We start from the raw sequence: 18,155 nt of genomic DNA on the forward strand, positions 1-18,155 counted from the left end.
AAGTTGTTATATTGCTCTTGTACCCTTGTCGGTATTCCTTGTGATTATTGTTGGCTTGTAATGGGAGCGGGTGGTAAGCCTACCACAAGATATAATAAAATGGGAGCGGATGGTACGCCTACCGCAAGATATAATGAAATGGGAGCGGGTGGTACGCCTACCACAAGATATAATAAAATGGGAGCGGGTGGTACGCCTACCACGAGATAAATGAAATGGAAGCAGGTGGCACGCCTGCCACGAGATACAGGACATGAGATCGGGTTGCACTTGTTATATTCCATTTCAACACGGGTCAAACTAGAGTATAACATATTGGTAATTCTGAAGGTTTAATTCATAAAAAGAGTCGCCACCTGATTATTTTAACGGTGAATTAGGACACCAATTTTAGCTAAATAATGCTTAAAATTAACTTTGTTTTATGGCCTACTTAACCTTTAAGACTATGAGTAAGGGTTCTAATTAATCTTATAGAGAAAGTATTAAGCACTCTATATGATCCATTAAATATGGTTAACCGGCCAAACTTAGGTTAATTAATACCAAGTATGAAATATAGCAAATTAATTATGTTATGTATATACTTAAAATAAACATATCCCTTAGCTAATATATGTGCAAATTTATTAAGGTAATCGTAAAAAATTACTTTAGTTATAGTGTAGACTTAAAAATTGATTCTCACTTTTTGAATTACTAAACTATTAGATGGGCAGGATAATAAAAGTTGAATAACTAGTATCAGTTTAAAAAGTATCTTTTGTAAATAAATATTTTCTTGGTTAAAAAATAGGTCTAGACTTGGTGTCAATTTGTCTTGGCAAAATGCGGCTTGAAAGACACAAATAAATTTGAAGGCTTACTTGCAAAGATGAATAAAAGAGATTCCGAAAAACTCACTGCATTCTACCCATACGCATTCCCAGTAACAATTAACTAATTCCTTTGAAATCTGTTTGACTTTTTATATAAAAAGAAGTGTCTGAAGTATAATATTAAGCTTACTAAAAATTGAATACACTAGTGGCAAATAAAAAAAGTTATTAGATTACCGATTTTAGACCTTATTCTAATTACCATATCCTCTGTGATATAGCAAAAAGCCTAAATAATTAAATTTAAACTTGAGATAAACCCCAAATGCACAGGCAAATTAACAATCACAAAAGTTAGATAAAACGAATGGGAAAAGAATTAAAAGAAGAAGAACGCCATAGGCGCCCCCAAGCGTTTCGCTTGTTTTCTTGCTATTTGGTGCATCTAAGGAATATGGTATGTGATGACTCCGTGCTCGGATAGTGGCGTCAAGTCTCATTTTGAGACTCCATTGCAAGGGTCTCGAATTAAGACTCCATGTGCTCCAAAGTGTACATATAAAGAAAGAGAAAAATAAACCGTTAGCAAAATAACTTAAGAGTTTAATTAATATATGCAAGGATAAGAAGGATTACTAAGTGGAACTTGATTTTTAACAATGTATCAAGATCAAGATATGAAAAGAGGTCATAGTGTCATATTATTTTATGAAATTTCAGCCATATTTGTTTCCTAAAGAAAAGAATTTTGGATAACTAATAGCAATAAGTTCATAACTTTGGCTAAAGCATATCAAGTCCTAGCTTAACAGTATGCATTTAGATAAATCTATTCTTAAACAAGTTGTTCGGAATCCTAAGCATGATGTTTAGGCGCAAAGGTGCTAAATCACAATAGCAAATTAATCTTTTGCAAGGCGACTAGCTCATGGAAAAAATCCTTCTTAAAATCATGGCATCTAATAGAAAAGTATTCAAAAGGAGATAGGTATTTTCATGTGAGCATTTCATCAAATATCAGTCAAGCATACTTCTAACACTACATACCAGAACATGATCTCCTTAAAGGATTATTGCTAACAACTTTAGTCATAGATCATTACCTTAAACAAACATTTATTAGAGCTATTTTTATAGCACCAAATATAAAAGCTTAATAGAAACTAACAGTCCTCCAGCAAATACACACCAGGCATCAAACGTACCCTAATCAAAATCAAAATGAGAGCGAGAGGGGAAGATACAAACCTTTTGCAGGGCAGCGAACTGAGGCGGGTCTTAGATGTGCTATCGAACTTCGATCTCGACCTTACTCCTTCCTCTCGGACAAAAGAAGACTCAACTAAAATAAATAAAGGATAACCAAAATTTCTGCTATGTAAATACCAAATAGAAATAGTAGAGGTGTTAAAGTTAAAGCTTTTACTTAAGGAGATAGCTAATAGGAAAGAGTGAATTTTAGTGAGGAGAAGATAGCATCCAGAAGTCCCCCCAATATTTCCCTATTGCAAGTATTTATAAAAGAAACATATGGCTCTTTGGGCGGGATTTTACCTCTAACCCTTTTGAAATTTGAACGTTGGTAGAGGCAAAAGAAAAGAGGAAGAATCAGAGAGGCAAGATTCAAAAAAGATTTGCCTTGTATTCTTCCCGAAAACAGCGAGATCTTTGCCTAATTTTGTGAGAGTCATTGTGCCATTATGCTCGGAAGAGGAAAGATGGCAGGGAAGCCATGTGAACTGTAACAGATACGAAGAGAGAGAGGGGTGGGGTAAGAGGCGTTAGATTTGAGGAGAAAATTCATTAACAATTAAATGGAATTTTTGAAATCCAAAAGAGAGATATTTTTGTGGAAGAATCTAGAAAAGAATTGAGACATGGGCTAATATTTGTAGGCTGATTTAAAGATTTACTTGGGCTGTCCTGTTTGGAATGATTTGGGCAGCTAGAATTAGTAGAAAAATATTGGGCTAGTAACTAGGCCACATTTCCTTTCTTCTTACCAAATTCTTAGGGCTTCTAATAATAACAATATTAATGCTAAAAAAAGGCAAGTAACTAACCTATTTATTATACATAATCATAATTGCTAATATTTAAATAAAATACTAATCGTAAAATACCGCAAGATTTATTGAATATAATTTCGTAATATTTAAAAGTGATTGCAAAAAATATTCTCGCTTAGTGAGATAAAAGAAATAAAAATACTTTTCGTGAAAGGTAACAATAAATACGATTAAGGTATGAATGATAAAGACGATAGCTATAGAATTATTATTATTATTAATAATAATAATAATAATAATAATAATAATAATAATAATAATAATAATAATAGATTTAATAATAATAACAAATAGGCATAGTTTGTGTAAATAATATAGTAGAATAACTACCTCATATTATTAGTGATATTAGAAACTTAAAGAAATAGTTTGGAAGAAAGGAGGGACAAAATTGGATGTCAACAGCACGCCTGCAACAAGACGTGAAAAGAAAGTGAAATCTGCCTTTGTTTTTCTTATTCTTGTTAGTGGTTGGATTTTGATTACTTTATAGTTTTCTTGATACTTTGTTTTACCTGCTATTCCCCGAAGCATGTTTCCCTCTGTCACGACCCAATCTCCAAACCCGGTCGTGATGGCGCCTCTCGTGAAGACAAGGTCAGCCAGACCAAAACGGAACACCTCTTTTAAACAGTTAATCATCATAAACAGTAATAACATATAATATAATACTCATAAATTGCGGAATTTTAACGTTAACAACAGTAGGGACCATCCCGATACATCCCAAACCGAGGTGTCACCATTCATGAGCTACTACAGAATCTGCTATAGGTCTACAAAGTACAGAATCCGATACAACAGTCTGAAGAAAACATAAATGATGGAGGATAAGAGAGACAAGGGGTTGCAGACGTCAACAGCTACCTCGTAACTCCAAATCACTACCTAGCCTGGACGGAATCAGCGCTCAGGTGCGGACTCTGCTATGCCTGAATCTGCACACATGGTGCAGGGAGTAATGTGAGTACTCCGACTCAGTGAGTAACAATTATAAATAATGGCTGAAAGTATGAAAATACGTAAAGACACAAATCAATTCCACATTAAGCAGTAAAATCACTTAAAGCAGTAAATCAGTGAAGAATCAAATGATATTCCTTTTTAAAACAAGTAAAACAGGTAATTTAATAGGTAAATAACAAGTAGAAATCCGCCCCTCGGGCACAGTATCAATCGCTCAGCATAGTATCAGCCCCTCGGACTCATTCTCAGTACAGTATCAGCCCTTCGGGCTCAGTATCAATCACTCAGAACAGTATCAGCCCCTCAGGCTCACTCTCAGAATAGTATCAGCCCCTTGGGCTACCTCACAATCACTCATATCAGCCCCTCGAGCATAGTATCGATCACTCAGAACAATGGGTACCCGCGCTCACTGTGGGTGTGCAGACGTCGGAGGGCCCCCTTACGGCCCAAGCGTTATATCAAGCCACCTCGTGGCATCATCACTCGGCACTCGGCCTCACTTCACCCAAGCCACCTCGTGGCATATAAAGTATCTCAGGCCCTCGGCCTCATATCACTCAGCATATCCTCACATATGGCCCTCGACCTCACTCAGTCCAAAATCATCACAAGCCCCTTGGGCATTAGTAAAACAGTAGTTCTCAACCCAAAACATGATGTAGAAATATCATTTAAGTTTCAAATCTGAGTAAAAGTGGTTGAGTTTGTAAAACAGTAGATATCAATAGGACTGAGTTCAAATAATAAGTCAAGCAGTGAGGAAACAATGATAAAAATCCCTGAAGGGTTCAAATAGTTGGCACGAAGCCCAAATATGGCAATCAGCCCAAATCATGCTGATAACAAATGAATTTCAGTCAAATATTCGGTAAAATCATCAATCGGGATGGACCAAGTCACAATCCCCAGTAGTGAAAGACCTCACGCTCATCATCCAGCGCGTATCTTGCCTCAATATAGCACTACGATGTGCAATCCAGGGTTTCAAACACTCAGGACATCATTTACAATCATTACTCACCTCGAATTGGCTAATTCTTTAGCTCGCGACGCCTTTGCCCCTCGAATTGGCCTCCACGAGCGTCGAATCTATCTAAAATCAGAACGAATACGTCACAATATGCTAAGGGAACAAATCCCAAGCGAAAACATTCAAAAAATATCAAAAAATCTCGAAATTAGCAAAACCCGAGCCCCGGGCCCACGTCTCGAAATCAGGTAAAATTTATATTTTCAGAATCCTCATACCCTCACGAGTCTAACCATGCCAAAATTATCCAATTCCGATACCATTTGGTCCTTCAAATCATCATTTTACATTTTTGAAAGGTTTCACAATTTTCTTCCCAAATTCCATCTCAAATCACGAATTAAATGATGAATTCAGTGATAGATTCATGTATTCTAGCCAAATCTGAGTTAAAATCACTTACCCCGATGAATTTCTTGAAAAACCTTTGAAAAATTGCCAAAATCCGAGCTCTCTAGGTCAAAATATTAAATAAAACCCAAAACCTCGTATTTATAGGTACCCCTCAGGTTTCAGCTACCACGGGCCGCAACAAAACGACTGCGGCCGCGCCCACTTTTAGGCGGTCCGTGCGACGCCTACCGCGGCCGCGCCCACTTTTGTGCGGTCCGCGCGACGCCTACTGCGGCCGCGCCCGCTTTTGTGCGGTCCGCACAGCACTCAACGCGGGCACACTTATTTTTGTGCGAACCGCGTGAGTGAGTTCCGGGGCCTGCAACCCCTGTAGACCTGCTACAACTATGATTTTTGCACTAAAACATCCCGGAACTCCGAGAACTTCAAAGCAATTGCACCAACACATCCCATGACATCGTTCAAACTTGCTCAAAACTTCGGAACGCTCACAACAACATCAAATCCCCAATTTAACATAGGAATCAAGCCTAAGAACTCCAAGAACTCTTAAATTATGCTTTCGATCAAAAGGTCTATCAAATCTCGTCCGAATGGCCTGAAATTTTGCACACACATCCCAAATGACACAATGAAGCTACTGCAACTCTCGGAATTCTATTCTGACCCCTATATCAAAATCTCGCCTATCAACCGGAATTTACCGAAATATCAATTTCGCCAATTCAAGCCTAAATCTTCTCTATAACTCCAAAACCCATTCCGATCGTGCTCCTAGGTCACAAATCACCTCCCGAAGCTAACCGAACCATCGGAACTCACTTCCGAGCCTTCTAACACATAAGTAAAAACCCGGTTGACTTTTCCAACTTAAGCCTTCTTAAAAGAGACTAAGTGTCTCATTTCTTACCAAATCCTCTCCGAACTCGAACTAATCAACTCGATCACATAAAACACGGATAACGAAGCATAAAGAAGCTGAAATGGAGGAAACGGAGCGGTAACTCATGAGACGACTGGCCGGGTTGTCACACCCCCTCTCATCCTTACTTGTTTATTCCTGCTTTACTTTCTGTTGTATATCATATAACTGCATAGGTTTAATTGGACTCTGGTCCTAGCCTTGTCACTACCTCGACGGGGTTAGGCCAGGCACTTACCAGCACATGGGGTCGGTTGTGCTGATGTTACACTCTGCACTTATGTGCAGATACCGAAGTAGTATTGGGTCAGCAGCAGTAGCTTGGGAGCCAGCCTTCAGTCCATCGAGATTCCGAGGTAGTCCTGCAGGCGTTCGCATGCCCGACGTCTCTTCTATCAGTTATTTTGTTCTGTTATCATTGTATCCGAGACAGACATCGTTCCTTCTTTCAAACGTTTGTATGTAGTAATCATATATAGTCCGTGAATGTTGTGACACCAGTTTCTGGGTAGAGGCATATGTTGATTTCCGTATTATTTTGGTTTATTTTGTTTAAGTCTTCCGCTTAATCTCATATTCCGCTATTATTTACATGTTTATCACCTGGTAATGCAAGTTGTTAAAAGGATTAAAACAAAGGAGTAAAGAATTTTCTAAATTTCATGGCTTGCCTAGCTTCTATGAGTAGGCATCATCACGACTCCCGAGGGTGGAAAATCCGGGTCGTGACATGTTTGTTCCAGGAGGACAAATTTGCAGCTAAGGGTATGAATTTAACCTACATCCCTCCAGTAATGCAGGATGGGGAAGTTGTAGTGCAACTTTTGGAAGAGGATATTGTTAGAAGAAAACCAGAAGTAGAGTTGAGCAACAATCTTGTATGTGGTGGGAAATACTCCAACTATTGGGGCAATTGAACGCTTCATAGCTAGTCAGTGGAGTAATGTCAAAAAAACCTAAGGTACTCTTCCATAACAATTGTTATTTCATAATTTTGATGAATAGTAGTGAAGAGAGGGATGAAGTGTTGTTGAATGGTCCGTATACTAAGAATAGCAGGCTAATCATAATTAGACCATGGACGGAAAGCTTTGATTCCAATGAGGAAGTGCTTAAAATCATTCCTCTATGGATCAAGTTCCTAAACTACCACTTAACTATTGAAGCAAATAGGCCCTAAGCAAAATTGGGAGTGGTTTGGGTAAGCCCTTGTATACTGATGCATGTACCACAGTGGCTGATAGAGTCTCATATGCTAGGGTGTTGATTGATAAGCAAAAAGAACAAAAAAATTGTAGGAAGAATAAAGTGGTACTTATGGCTGTTATAGAGAATATAGTTAAGGCAACCAATGCTGGTTCAATAATAAACCAGGTGGTAGAATATGGATAGTATGGGATCAAACACAGGTGGATTTTAATGTGATCCGAGTACATGAACAATATTTAATAGGGCATGTGACCATGAATCAGCACAGTATCAATTTCAACTTTTGTGTAGTCTATGGAATGCACACTGTACAAGACAAGAAGAGCCTATGGAAGAACCTAAAGATAACTATGAATGGAGTCAGTGGCCCTAGCTTAATAATGAGTGATTTTAATACTATACTATCTAGTGAAGATAGAGTGCAGGGAAATCCAGTACATGAGATAGAGGTGAGGGACTTCAAAAACTTCATACTGAACATATGACTAGATAAACTCAAAATAGTGGGGAGGAAATTCACCTGGACAAACAACCATATCCATAGTAGAATTGATAGAATACTGGTAACGCAGAATGGATGCAGAAATGGCCTTCCATGGAGGGGGTCATTATGAATCCTGATTTCTCAGATTACTGCCCTTTGAGTGTAGCTATTGATGGTACTAATCAAGACCTTTCAAGTTTCTCAACTGTTTGGCAAGTCACCATGACTTTGATGAAACAGTTAAGCAATGCTGGAAGAACAGACACAGGGGAACTGCAATGTTAAATGTGTGAAATAGCTCAAAGTGCTAAAAGGAGCTCTAAAACAGCTAAACTACCAAGAGTTCGGTGGTATTGGGTACAAGATTCAAGTAGAAAGGAACAAATTAGAATGTATTATAGCTGTCTAATGGGAGGGGACGGACCGTCCCGTCCCGCGTCCCGTCCCGGTCCAGTCCAGTCCCATCCCTTCCTGCCCCAAGTTAAACGAGATGGGCCAATGTTAAACGAGACACGGGATGGGACGGGACGACCATTTTATCCCGTTTGTCCCGTCCCATTTCGTCCCGTTTGGTCTCGTCCCGTCCCGTCCCGCTTGTCCCGCATATCCCGTCCCATCATGTCCCGGCCCGGCTGTCCCACGAGTTTTTATGGTATATTTGTAAAAGTTCTGTTGTATTTGGTTAGTATAAAATAAATCCAACTTATGCACCGGCCATTAATGAAATGATTGCAAAATTTAAAAAGTATTTTTTCTCTATTCCCCAAGTTTATTTAATTTCTACAATACTTAACCCATATTTAAAATTAAGAGGTGCAAAGGGACTTGTTTTTAAAATTTATCAAAATTTAGCAATTCAAGAATATGAACATCTCCCGAAGACTTCCAAGCTAACATAATTCTTATGCTAGAATCTAGATCAATGTTTGATAAATATAAATCTATAGAAACAATAAGTGGTGAAACTGCTCCTTCTACTTCTAAGTTTAGAGTAGAAATTCTTATGGGAAGATATGGATGATATAACATATTTTGATTCCTCTATTGATGATGAACTTGATTCTTAGCACCAGAGAATGCTTTTAGCGCAACAATATTTCAAATCGGAGATCATAGACATTCATTAGCAGAGGACAACCTAGAGATTTCCGTATTATTCAGAATTGGATTAATGCAGAAAGAAGAAATCTTGGTTTTGAAAAATTAAACACTAGTGAAGAAGAAAAATACAATGAGATACTTAACACTGGGACCGATGATGGCATGGAACTCATAGAACATCAATCAACACTGCCAATTCCAGAATAATGTCCGAGAGATATTATTGATAAGTTACAAAGAAACTATATAGGAGCTACAAATATTAGTATGATAATTTATAATTGGCTACGAAGAGGCCTAGTTCAAACAGAACCCTTCCTAGAAGGTGGCTGCGTAGATTAGGTGCTCTTCAAAAGAATTATATTTGTATTTGAGATTTGAAAGTTCCATTAATAAAATAAAAGGATCTAAGCATTGAATTTTTTTTATGAATTGTCTTAGTTACTTAATAGTTAATACTTTGAAATTATATTAAATAAATTATAACTCTATTATAAATTTACAATTACTAGAATATTTCATTACAAGTCTTTTGTTTTAATATTTTATAATTCTTTACTTAATTTTCTAATTTTCGTTTTAACATAATAACATTTAAGTTTATTAAATAAGTCAAAAATCTAGCCGTTGCAAACTTTAAAAACATAGTAATTTTCCAAAAAACTAGACGTTTTTTTAAAAAAAATACACTTAAGGCCCACGAACCCATCCCGTCCCGTCCCGTGCCATCCCATTCTGTCCCGTCCCGTCCCGTTTGTTAGCGGGACGGGATGGGACGACCGTTTCGTCCCGTCCCGCCACCGTCCCGCTTAAATGCCGTCCCGTCCTGTCTCGTCCCGTTAATTTCGTCCCGTCCCGTCCGGTTGGACAGTCATAGAAGGTCTCCAAACTCAGATGCCCCTCCTAGGAAATGACACTGAGGCAATACTACAAGAAAAGGCTGCAAAACTAGAACTGAAAAAGTGGTTGGAGGTTGAAAAGAGTGTGTTGAAGCAGAAGTCAAGAATTCAGTGGCTCAAACTAGGTGATTCTAACACAACATACTTCCATGCTTGTATGAAAAACAGGCCAGCAAATCATTTAGCAAACTAATAGCCTATTTGGCCAAGTTGGAGAAATCAGCTTATTTTGATAAGTGCTTTTAAAAAAAAGTACTTTTGGAGAGAATCAGTTTGTGTTTGGCTAATCAGTCTAAAAAGCACTTTTGAGAAATAATTTGTGTTTGGCCAAACTTTTTAGAAAGTGCTTTTAAGTGTCAAATTACGAATAAGAACATGAATAGATTTACTTAATAATTAATATTATAAGTAAATAAATAATATCAAAATTTTGTTATTACATGCAATAATTAAAAAAATCATTTTATTTAAGTAAAATATGAAAATAAAATTAAAAAGTACTTAATTCTTTTAATATAAGTTAAATATATTAAAATTCTTTCAACAAATATAAAAGCATTCACCCCCAAAGACACTATATATTAGAAAGTTTCCTAAAAATAAGAAGAAATATTTATAAATTAATATCCTAAGTATTAGGTTTAAGGGTTATTTTGGTATATACTATATTTTGTTAAGGGTATTTTAGGTAAGAAGAAAAGCCAAAACTGCTTCTGCTTCTGCTTTTGGGAAAGAAGCTACTTTTTTCTGCTTCTTTAAAACTGCTTCTGCTTCTTCCCAAAAGCACTTTTTTCCCCAAATAACCTTGGCCAAACACCTAAAATTAGGAAGAAAAAAAAGTGCTTTGGGGAAAAAAAGCACCTTTTTTTTCTTGAGAAGCTTGGCCAAACAGGCTATAACTAACAGTTCAGGACAAATCCTTCAAAGTGCTACTGAAGTAGAAGAGGAAATATTGACCTTCTACAAAAGACTACTTGGTACAACAGCTTCACAATTGCAAGTAGTTATCCCAGAGATCATGTAGAAAGGTTATACTCTAACTAGACATTAACAACTACAGCTAATCAAGACAATTACTAGAGAGCTATACTAGATATTGATGATAATAAAGCACTTGGATGTGATGGTTATAACTCTTACTTCTTTAGGTGATGAAGTTACTGCACCAGTAATGAAATTTTTTTAAAATGCTGATATGTACATGGCCATCAACTGCACCACTATTACCTTGATCCCTAAAGTCAAGAACCCAACTAACATCAAGGAATTCAGGTCTATATCCTGTTGCACAGTGCTATATAAGATCATATCAAAAGTTCTAACAGCAAGACTACATAAAGTTATGGCAGATTTAATAGATAACTGCCAAACAACCTTTGTACCAGGTAGAATGATCACTGAAAACATCATCATGAGCCATGAACTGTTAAAAGGCTATGGGAGGAAGAACATATCCCCAAGATGCATGCTGAAAATAGATATGCAGAAGCATATGATTATGTGAAATGGGTGTATATTGACCAAGTAATGAAGCTGTTGGGATTCCTTGAACTATTTGTGAAGTGGATAATGACATGTATCAGTACAATATCCTACTCCGTAATAATCAGTGGTAAGCCAGCTATACATTTTAAGGCAAGAAAAGGGTTGAGGCAGGGTGATCCCTAATTTCCATTCTTATTTGTGATGGCCATGAAGTATCTCAGCAGACTACTGAAGCCACTAAAGGATAACAAGAAGTTTAATTTCACTCAAAATGTGCCAAAGTCAACTTAGTTCAATTGGGATATACTGATGATTTACTTCTTTTCTGTAGAGGGGACCTGCAATCAGTCAAGATACTCCATCAACAATTTCAAGTATTTTCTGCAGCCTCATGACTAATTGCAAATCCTAAAAAAAACTATATTTACTTTGGTGGAGTCAACAACATATTATGGACATGCTAGGGTACATTAAAGGTGAAATACCCTTTGGATACCTGGGTGTCCCACTGAGCACCAAGAGGTTATTAGCTATCCAATATGAACCTCTAATTGACAGAATGTTAAGCAGGATCCAAAGCAGGACAACAAAATTTATGTCATATGCTGGAAGAGCAATGCTAGTTAAGAGTGTTCTAGTTGCAATTGAAACATTCTGGGCTCAGATATTCATTTTGCCAAAGAAAATCATTCAATTCATAGAAACAATCTGCAGGTATTCGTATGGATATGAGCTGCTGAACCTACCAAAAAGGTATTGATTGCCTAGAACAAAATGTGTGCTCCAAAGGTAGCAGGTGATCTTAACTTTACTAATGTGGAGTTGTGGAATAAGCAGCTATTTTCAAGCTCCTATGAAATATTTATACAAAGAAGGAAAAGTTGTGGTCCAATTGATTCATTCATACTACATAAAGAGGAACACCACATGTATTTCAGAGCCTAAGAGTGCATCATGGATCATCCAAAAGATATTCAAGGTAAGAAACTACTTTGAGGTTGTTGGATATACAGAAGAGGATGTACATCTGATGGAGAGATTCTCTATAAGACACATATACAAAGCTATGCAAGGGGAATTTCAGAAGGTGCCATGGAGGAAACTATTGCGTAACAACCAAGGACTACCAAACTGGATGTTCATACTACGACTAGCAATACAAGACAGGTTAGCTACAAAAGAAAGGCTAACAAGATGGAGGATTATTGCAGACCAAACATGCTCACTCTGTCAAAGGGAGAATGAAACACTACAATGTTTATTCTTTGACTGTGAAGTCTCAGCAACTATATGGCAGCAGCTTGTAAATTGGCAAAGCATACAGAGAACAAAGGGAGCTTGGCAGGAGGAGCTGTAGTGGATAGAAAAGGTGGCCAAAGATAATAGTGGAGGGGCAGCAATATGCATAATGATATTAGCAGCAGTTTATCATATTTGGCAAGAGAGGAACAATGTTATCTTCCAGAAGAAGAAGAGATCAGCTAATTCTAATCGTCCAAGAACTACACGTCAGGGCCAAGTTATTTCCTATGTTAGATAGAATCATGAAAATACTGAACTGGTAACCTGATGTAGTTTAGAATACAAAAGAAGCAGGAGATGGATTGTAGCAAAGTTAGGTAACTCCCAGCTGGAGTTTCATGTCCAGCAGGAGCTATGATAAAAAGCTAGTTTCAGTCTTGTTAGGATTGTAAATAATTATACTTGGTAAATAAAATCTTTTATTTATCAAACAAAAAATTGAACGACAAACCAACGGAACTACTTTTCACAATGTAATCGTCCGCATCTATACCAGGGGCGGATCTAGCGTGTAGTATACGGGTTTCCGGGAACCCAGTAACTTTTGTGTAGACTCTGTATTTTTGTTAAAAAATTTATTAAATATCTATAAATATCTATTTGTGAACCCAGTTATTATTGTATATTAATTTGAAATTGCGACAGGAACCCATAAACTTAGAATCCTGGATCCGCCTCTAATCTATACCTCCTTTATTTGACGAATTCAGGATTTAAATCTTATGGGTTCAATTGTTAAAGTTTCAAGCATTAAATCCATTATATTTTTTAAGTAATGAGTTCATATCTGCTATTTTTGCAATTATAAATTTTTACTCTGCATCGAACGTTATGGATTCAATTGAACCCGTCGATAATACACTACATCTGCCCTGGTCACCAGGTACATGCTATCTTCCGCCAACTTTGCGCACAAAAACTTGGACATATAGGAAAGAAGTCACATAACATTTTTTGTCCATCCGATATGAAAAAGTTAGTTGAATAAGAGCAACTGTTAGACGGTCTATCTTAGCATGAACTATAGCAGCTACTCCTGCTTATACTTGTTTTTATTCCTCCAACCATTTCGACATGTCAGTAGAAGTAGGAACATGTCATATATAATAGAAAAACCCATTCTACAATGTTGATTGAAGGACCACTTGCACATTGGTAATAGACATGCAGTTCTGCTGGATTCAAGCAAACACAAATTTTACAAGATTAAGGGATGGAAAACTCTGCAGAAAATAGTTTTTCTATTGACAAATTGACAATATTCATTTAACGAACATCAATATCACTCTTAGATACATAAAACAAGAAGAGAGAAGAAGAATCAGTTCTTTGAAGCAGACTAGTTCTTTGAAGCAGACTGGAAGATGAAGACGGCGGTCAGAATGCCCACCAATGCAGTGACGGCCAATGCAACTGTAGGCAAGGGCCCTGTAACCCCAAAATTCTGAAAAACCAGAAAAAGTTTAACTACTAAATCATGTAGTTGCTCAAACAGTTATATGATGGTTAAACTCTGATATATAGACAATATACAAACTGCAGAACATTCAACGTCACAACCCAAAAGCAGAACCTCAAATATATATGGTATCTGCTGAACTCAGTTACTACCATGGTGTTTGCCTATACGCTAAATTGTTTCAAATTTTTGCAGCATGACAGTCTAATGCCTATAGATGCACGAGGGAGATTCTTTTTTCCATTTTCAGCTTGGAAGAACAAAATTAGAAACTATTTAAGAGGTATATCAAACATCATGTCAGGTGCTTCCAATCTACATATATCTGACATTATGACAAATTGTAATTTGGTAAGAGCTAATATATCAAAGTTTATGTACAATTTAACATGTTCCACCGCAAGAAATGTTAATATCCAATATGTGATACAATATACACAATAATAGAAAGATCTGAGAACAAGTGGCCTACCTCTAGAAGTCCTTTGCCTGTGGCTATTTCCACACTAATAGCAACAGCAAAGCCAACCATGGCGGATCGACCAAGCCATACGTCTAAATTACTTTCTTCCTTGGTACTCTGCCCGCATCGTATGGAAACTGATGTCGCCCTACTTGGAACAGCCTTTACTCGGTAGAAACTATTCCTAATCACTGCAAATGCAGAGGAACAGATATCACACATCCTAGCTACTAGCTTCTTGAACTACAGTTATAAAGGTATAGAAAAAGTATACTAGCAAATCTACAATGTAATGTAAATGGCTCGACATGTTTACAGTATACCTCTTCCACTTAACCAACCCCAACCCCCAACCACCACCCAAAAAACAGAAAGAAAAGAGAACATACAAGCATTAGGGTCGAATACCAAGAAGGAAGATAACCCGCATTGTTCCTAGTGTGACCCACGTGATAGCCTGCACTTATTTATCTGGTTATTAAGTGGTAATTAATTTAAATAAATATTGAGTCCAAAATCTAATTGACCAAAAATATAGAGTGGTCTCTCTAATTAAATGGTTAAGTAACTTCACATATGATGTAACGCGATACAAAATAACTTCCATTGAAACTGGTCCTCTCTCTACCTTAAGAAAGAACAATGTTCTCTATAGACGTCAACTGAAAGAAAAAGGGAAGGAAGGGAGAAAGATGAGGGCTTCCTCTCAAATCATCTAATGTAAAGATATCAGAGTTGATCACCCACAGAAGAATATAATAGATTTACTGATTACTTGTTCTTTTGCACATATTTGTGAGAGTCACTAGTTCCACGATCTTAAAGTCATGAAACGATTTGTGTTAGATTTGTTTAATAATATATGGTTAATGAGAATTCTTTTGAGCGCACAGGAAACTCATAAATAGTCATGACAGCAGGGATAGCTACGCAAGCCATGGACAAAATATACAAATAAACAAAGACCGAAAGCAAATGAGGAAATGACAAAAGATGATCTTAGTCTTCATCTATTCATTTCAAAAGTTGGCATCCGATACTTCACTCCAGCTTTTTTACGAAAACAAAGTACTTCACTTAAGCTTTATTACTCACAAATAATTTAGTAAAGGATAAAGTCATCTTCAAAACTTTTATTAATTCCCTGGTGTGAGCTTGGTCTGCTTATCAGACGGATAATTATGCTTAACGGTTTGGCTTATTGATTATCGGCTTTAAACTGTACTAATCCGTTCGCCAACCGATAAGATATCGGTCGGTTCGGTATCGGATTAGCAATTATCGGGCGGTGAATAGGCTAAATCAAAGACTAAGAGACAATGAAATTAAACGCACATGTAGTCCAACTTCTACCGACGAAATTAAAATAACAACTTACGGTTCTTTGCACAACTGCTTTTGCAAAGATTTGTGGTTAATCAGCTTAGGTTTGTTTATTCATGTTTTTGGATTACCAGAAAAGTGAAGCGCATGAAGCACATCCAAAAAGCACAACATAGGCGAAAGCAGTTGTGCACTATCAAGTATGCAAAAGGAAATCAAGTGATTCAAAGTTTAAAAAAACAAATACTAAGACTAAGAGATACGAACAAAATAGTCCAAGTTGCTTTTAATTTTTTATGCACCAGTAACTTTGGTGCAACAGTCTAATCTAACTACTACTGGATTCCAAAAAGATATTTAGATACTTTATATACATAGGGGTAAAAATGTAATTATAAAAATTCCTAACGGATTAACGGTTTATCTGATAAGGAAATTGATTAATCCACCCCCAAACCGATAAGTTGTTAATTATAAAAGTTTAATCCGCTCACCAACCGCTACACTGATAACCGATACCAAGAAGCCAATTTTGTGGTTCAGTTAACGGTTAAAGTTCGGTTTTGAGCAACCTTAGTGTGAGCCTAGCTATGAAGATAAGAAATCTATGATCGAACTAAGACCTGAGTAATACGTGGGCATAAAATGGCCTAGCAATGACAAAAAGCCTATTACTAACAAATTAAAGTGTAGAACGCGATTGAAAAACATAATCAAATTTGAACTGAAGTAACCACTTCTTAAAACTCAGAGCAGATTTGGAACCCATTTTATCCAGTAATATAGAATAATTACAACGCACAAATTGATTTAAAAAAAAAAATTAAAAGGGAACAGACAACGAAAGTGGACTTACAGAGGGGAGAACCAGTTGCAAAAACAGTCCCAAATTGTGTACGAGTTGAGCCCCTAACAGAAGGAACACTTACTGGGTTTGACATAACAACATCTGCAAAAACCACATAGTATTTGTTATTTCTTTCAGTTTTTTAAGAAAAGGAAAAAAGAAAAAAAAAAAAAAAAAAGAGGAAGAAATTGCTAATAGAATTACCGCGAATGGAAGTGCAGAGAGAGCTGGAAATTTGAACGACAGCCATGTCTGGTGGGAGATTTGAGGTACACCTCTCAATTTCTATCTTTACTACACTTTGTAGAAACAATAGTTTAGTAGTACTATCTGTTTCTTTATTCGGAACTACGTAAGCACGGGCAATAGCATGACACGTGTCATCTTCTGAGATATTTTGCATCTTATTGCTTTGAACCTTTGGTTAAGAGCAGTGTATTTTGGGCCTTCAGGGAGTGTATTGGGCTTTTCAAAATCCGTTCAATAGTTAGAGTAAAAATACCATAGGCTAGCCAGTTTCCAAACTTGCAATTGGAAAATAGCTGACGCTTGCAAAGTCACTAAAAATAGCCACTATTTTATATAGAGATAAAATTTGAATAAAAATACCCTAGTTAAAATACGAAAAGTTCCAGCATAATATACTGGATTATGAAGCTCTTGCGTATAAATTTTCAGCATATTATGTTTGGAACTCCAGCACATTATGCTGGATTCTCATAGGTAGGGGTAAGGCTGTGTACACACTACCCTTTCCAGAACCCGCTATGTCGGAATATACTGGGTTTGTTGTTGTTGTTGTATATGCTGGATTCTCATATATAAAAAATTAAAACTCTAGCATATTATGCTGGAATTTTTCCGATTTTTAGTTCGGTAAATCAGGCTATTCTTGATTTTTCCCAATAGTTGATGTGTTCGGGAGTGCGAGAAAACAAATAATAATTCAATATATCTAACTAATGTGATTAATATTTTGCGTTAAAATTTTGTCATGTTTTTAGAAGGTAAATGGTGATTATTATTCAAATCTGTTTAGAGAATACCAAAGACAGCATAATTGTAGTTCAACGACCTGTCCGATATGGCACAAAACATTTTGTCATCATAAACATCTACCACAGTCTATCAGCTAAATTCGCGTCAATGTTTAGTATAACAACGACTCTGCATGTTAATACTTACTTACCTAGTTATTCCAGTCCACTTGTATATATACCATAAGTGATGTATTTGCCTTGATTTGGAGCAAACATTTCTTAATGCATTTGTTGATACGCAATCTAGTTGGGTTTTTAAATAATGACAACCTGCTTAGGTACTAACGTCCATTCAATTAAACAAATATTTTACACCGTAGAATTCGCTGGAAATGACATAACATAGATACCTTTCTGCTCCTGAGTCCTGACTACAAGAAT

General features: G+C 36.7%; 1 protein-coding gene and 1 long non-coding RNA gene across 2 annotated transcripts; both read right to left on the bottom strand.

Moving 5' to 3' along the window:
* Nucleotides 1-1,096: 1,096 nt before the first annotated feature.
* Nucleotides 1,097-2,662, bottom strand: LOC107820580 (uncharacterized). Its single transcript, XR_001655952.2, has 2 exons — nucleotides 2,373-2,662; nucleotides 1,097-2,160 (listed from the first exon to the last, which is right to left on the bottom strand). It is a non-coding gene; the product is annotated as an uncharacterized LOC107820580 (long non-coding RNA).
* Nucleotides 2,663-13,866: 11,204 nt separating this feature from the next.
* LOC107814358 (stress enhanced protein 1, chloroplastic) lies at nucleotides 13,867-17,094 on the bottom strand. The gene is made up of 4 exons (XM_016639767.2): nucleotides 16,939-17,094; nucleotides 16,744-16,836; nucleotides 14,574-14,755; nucleotides 13,867-14,086 (listed from the first exon to the last, which is right to left on the bottom strand). Exons 1-4 carry the CDS (start codon nucleotides 16,982-16,984, stop codon nucleotides 13,982-13,984), a joined length of 426 nt encoding a protein of 141 aa, XP_016495253.1. The 5' UTR covers nucleotides 16,985-17,094; the 3' UTR covers nucleotides 13,867-13,981.
* Nucleotides 17,095-18,155: the final 1,061 nt, after the last annotated feature.

This window comes from Nicotiana tabacum, chromosome 7 (genome assembly GCF_000715075.1).
Source record: "Nicotiana tabacum cultivar K326 chromosome 7, ASM71507v2, whole genome shotgun sequence".
In the NCBI taxonomy this organism is placed as follows: domain Eukaryota; kingdom Viridiplantae; phylum Streptophyta; class Magnoliopsida; order Solanales; family Solanaceae; genus Nicotiana; species Nicotiana tabacum.

Coding starts and splice junctions, on each gene's coding strand:
- LOC107814358 (XM_016639767.2), bottom strand. CDS start 16,984: ATGGCTGTCGTTCAAATTTCCAGCTCTCTCTGCACTTCCATTCGCG. Junction 14,756..16,743: donor TGCAACTGGTTCTCCCCTCT/GTAAGTCCACTT, acceptor CTGCATTTGCAG/TGATTAGGAATAGTTTCTAC. Junction 14,087..14,573: donor CAGGCAAAGGACTTCTAGAG/GTAGGCCACTTG, acceptor CTGGTTTTTCAG/AATTTTGGGGTTACAGGGCC.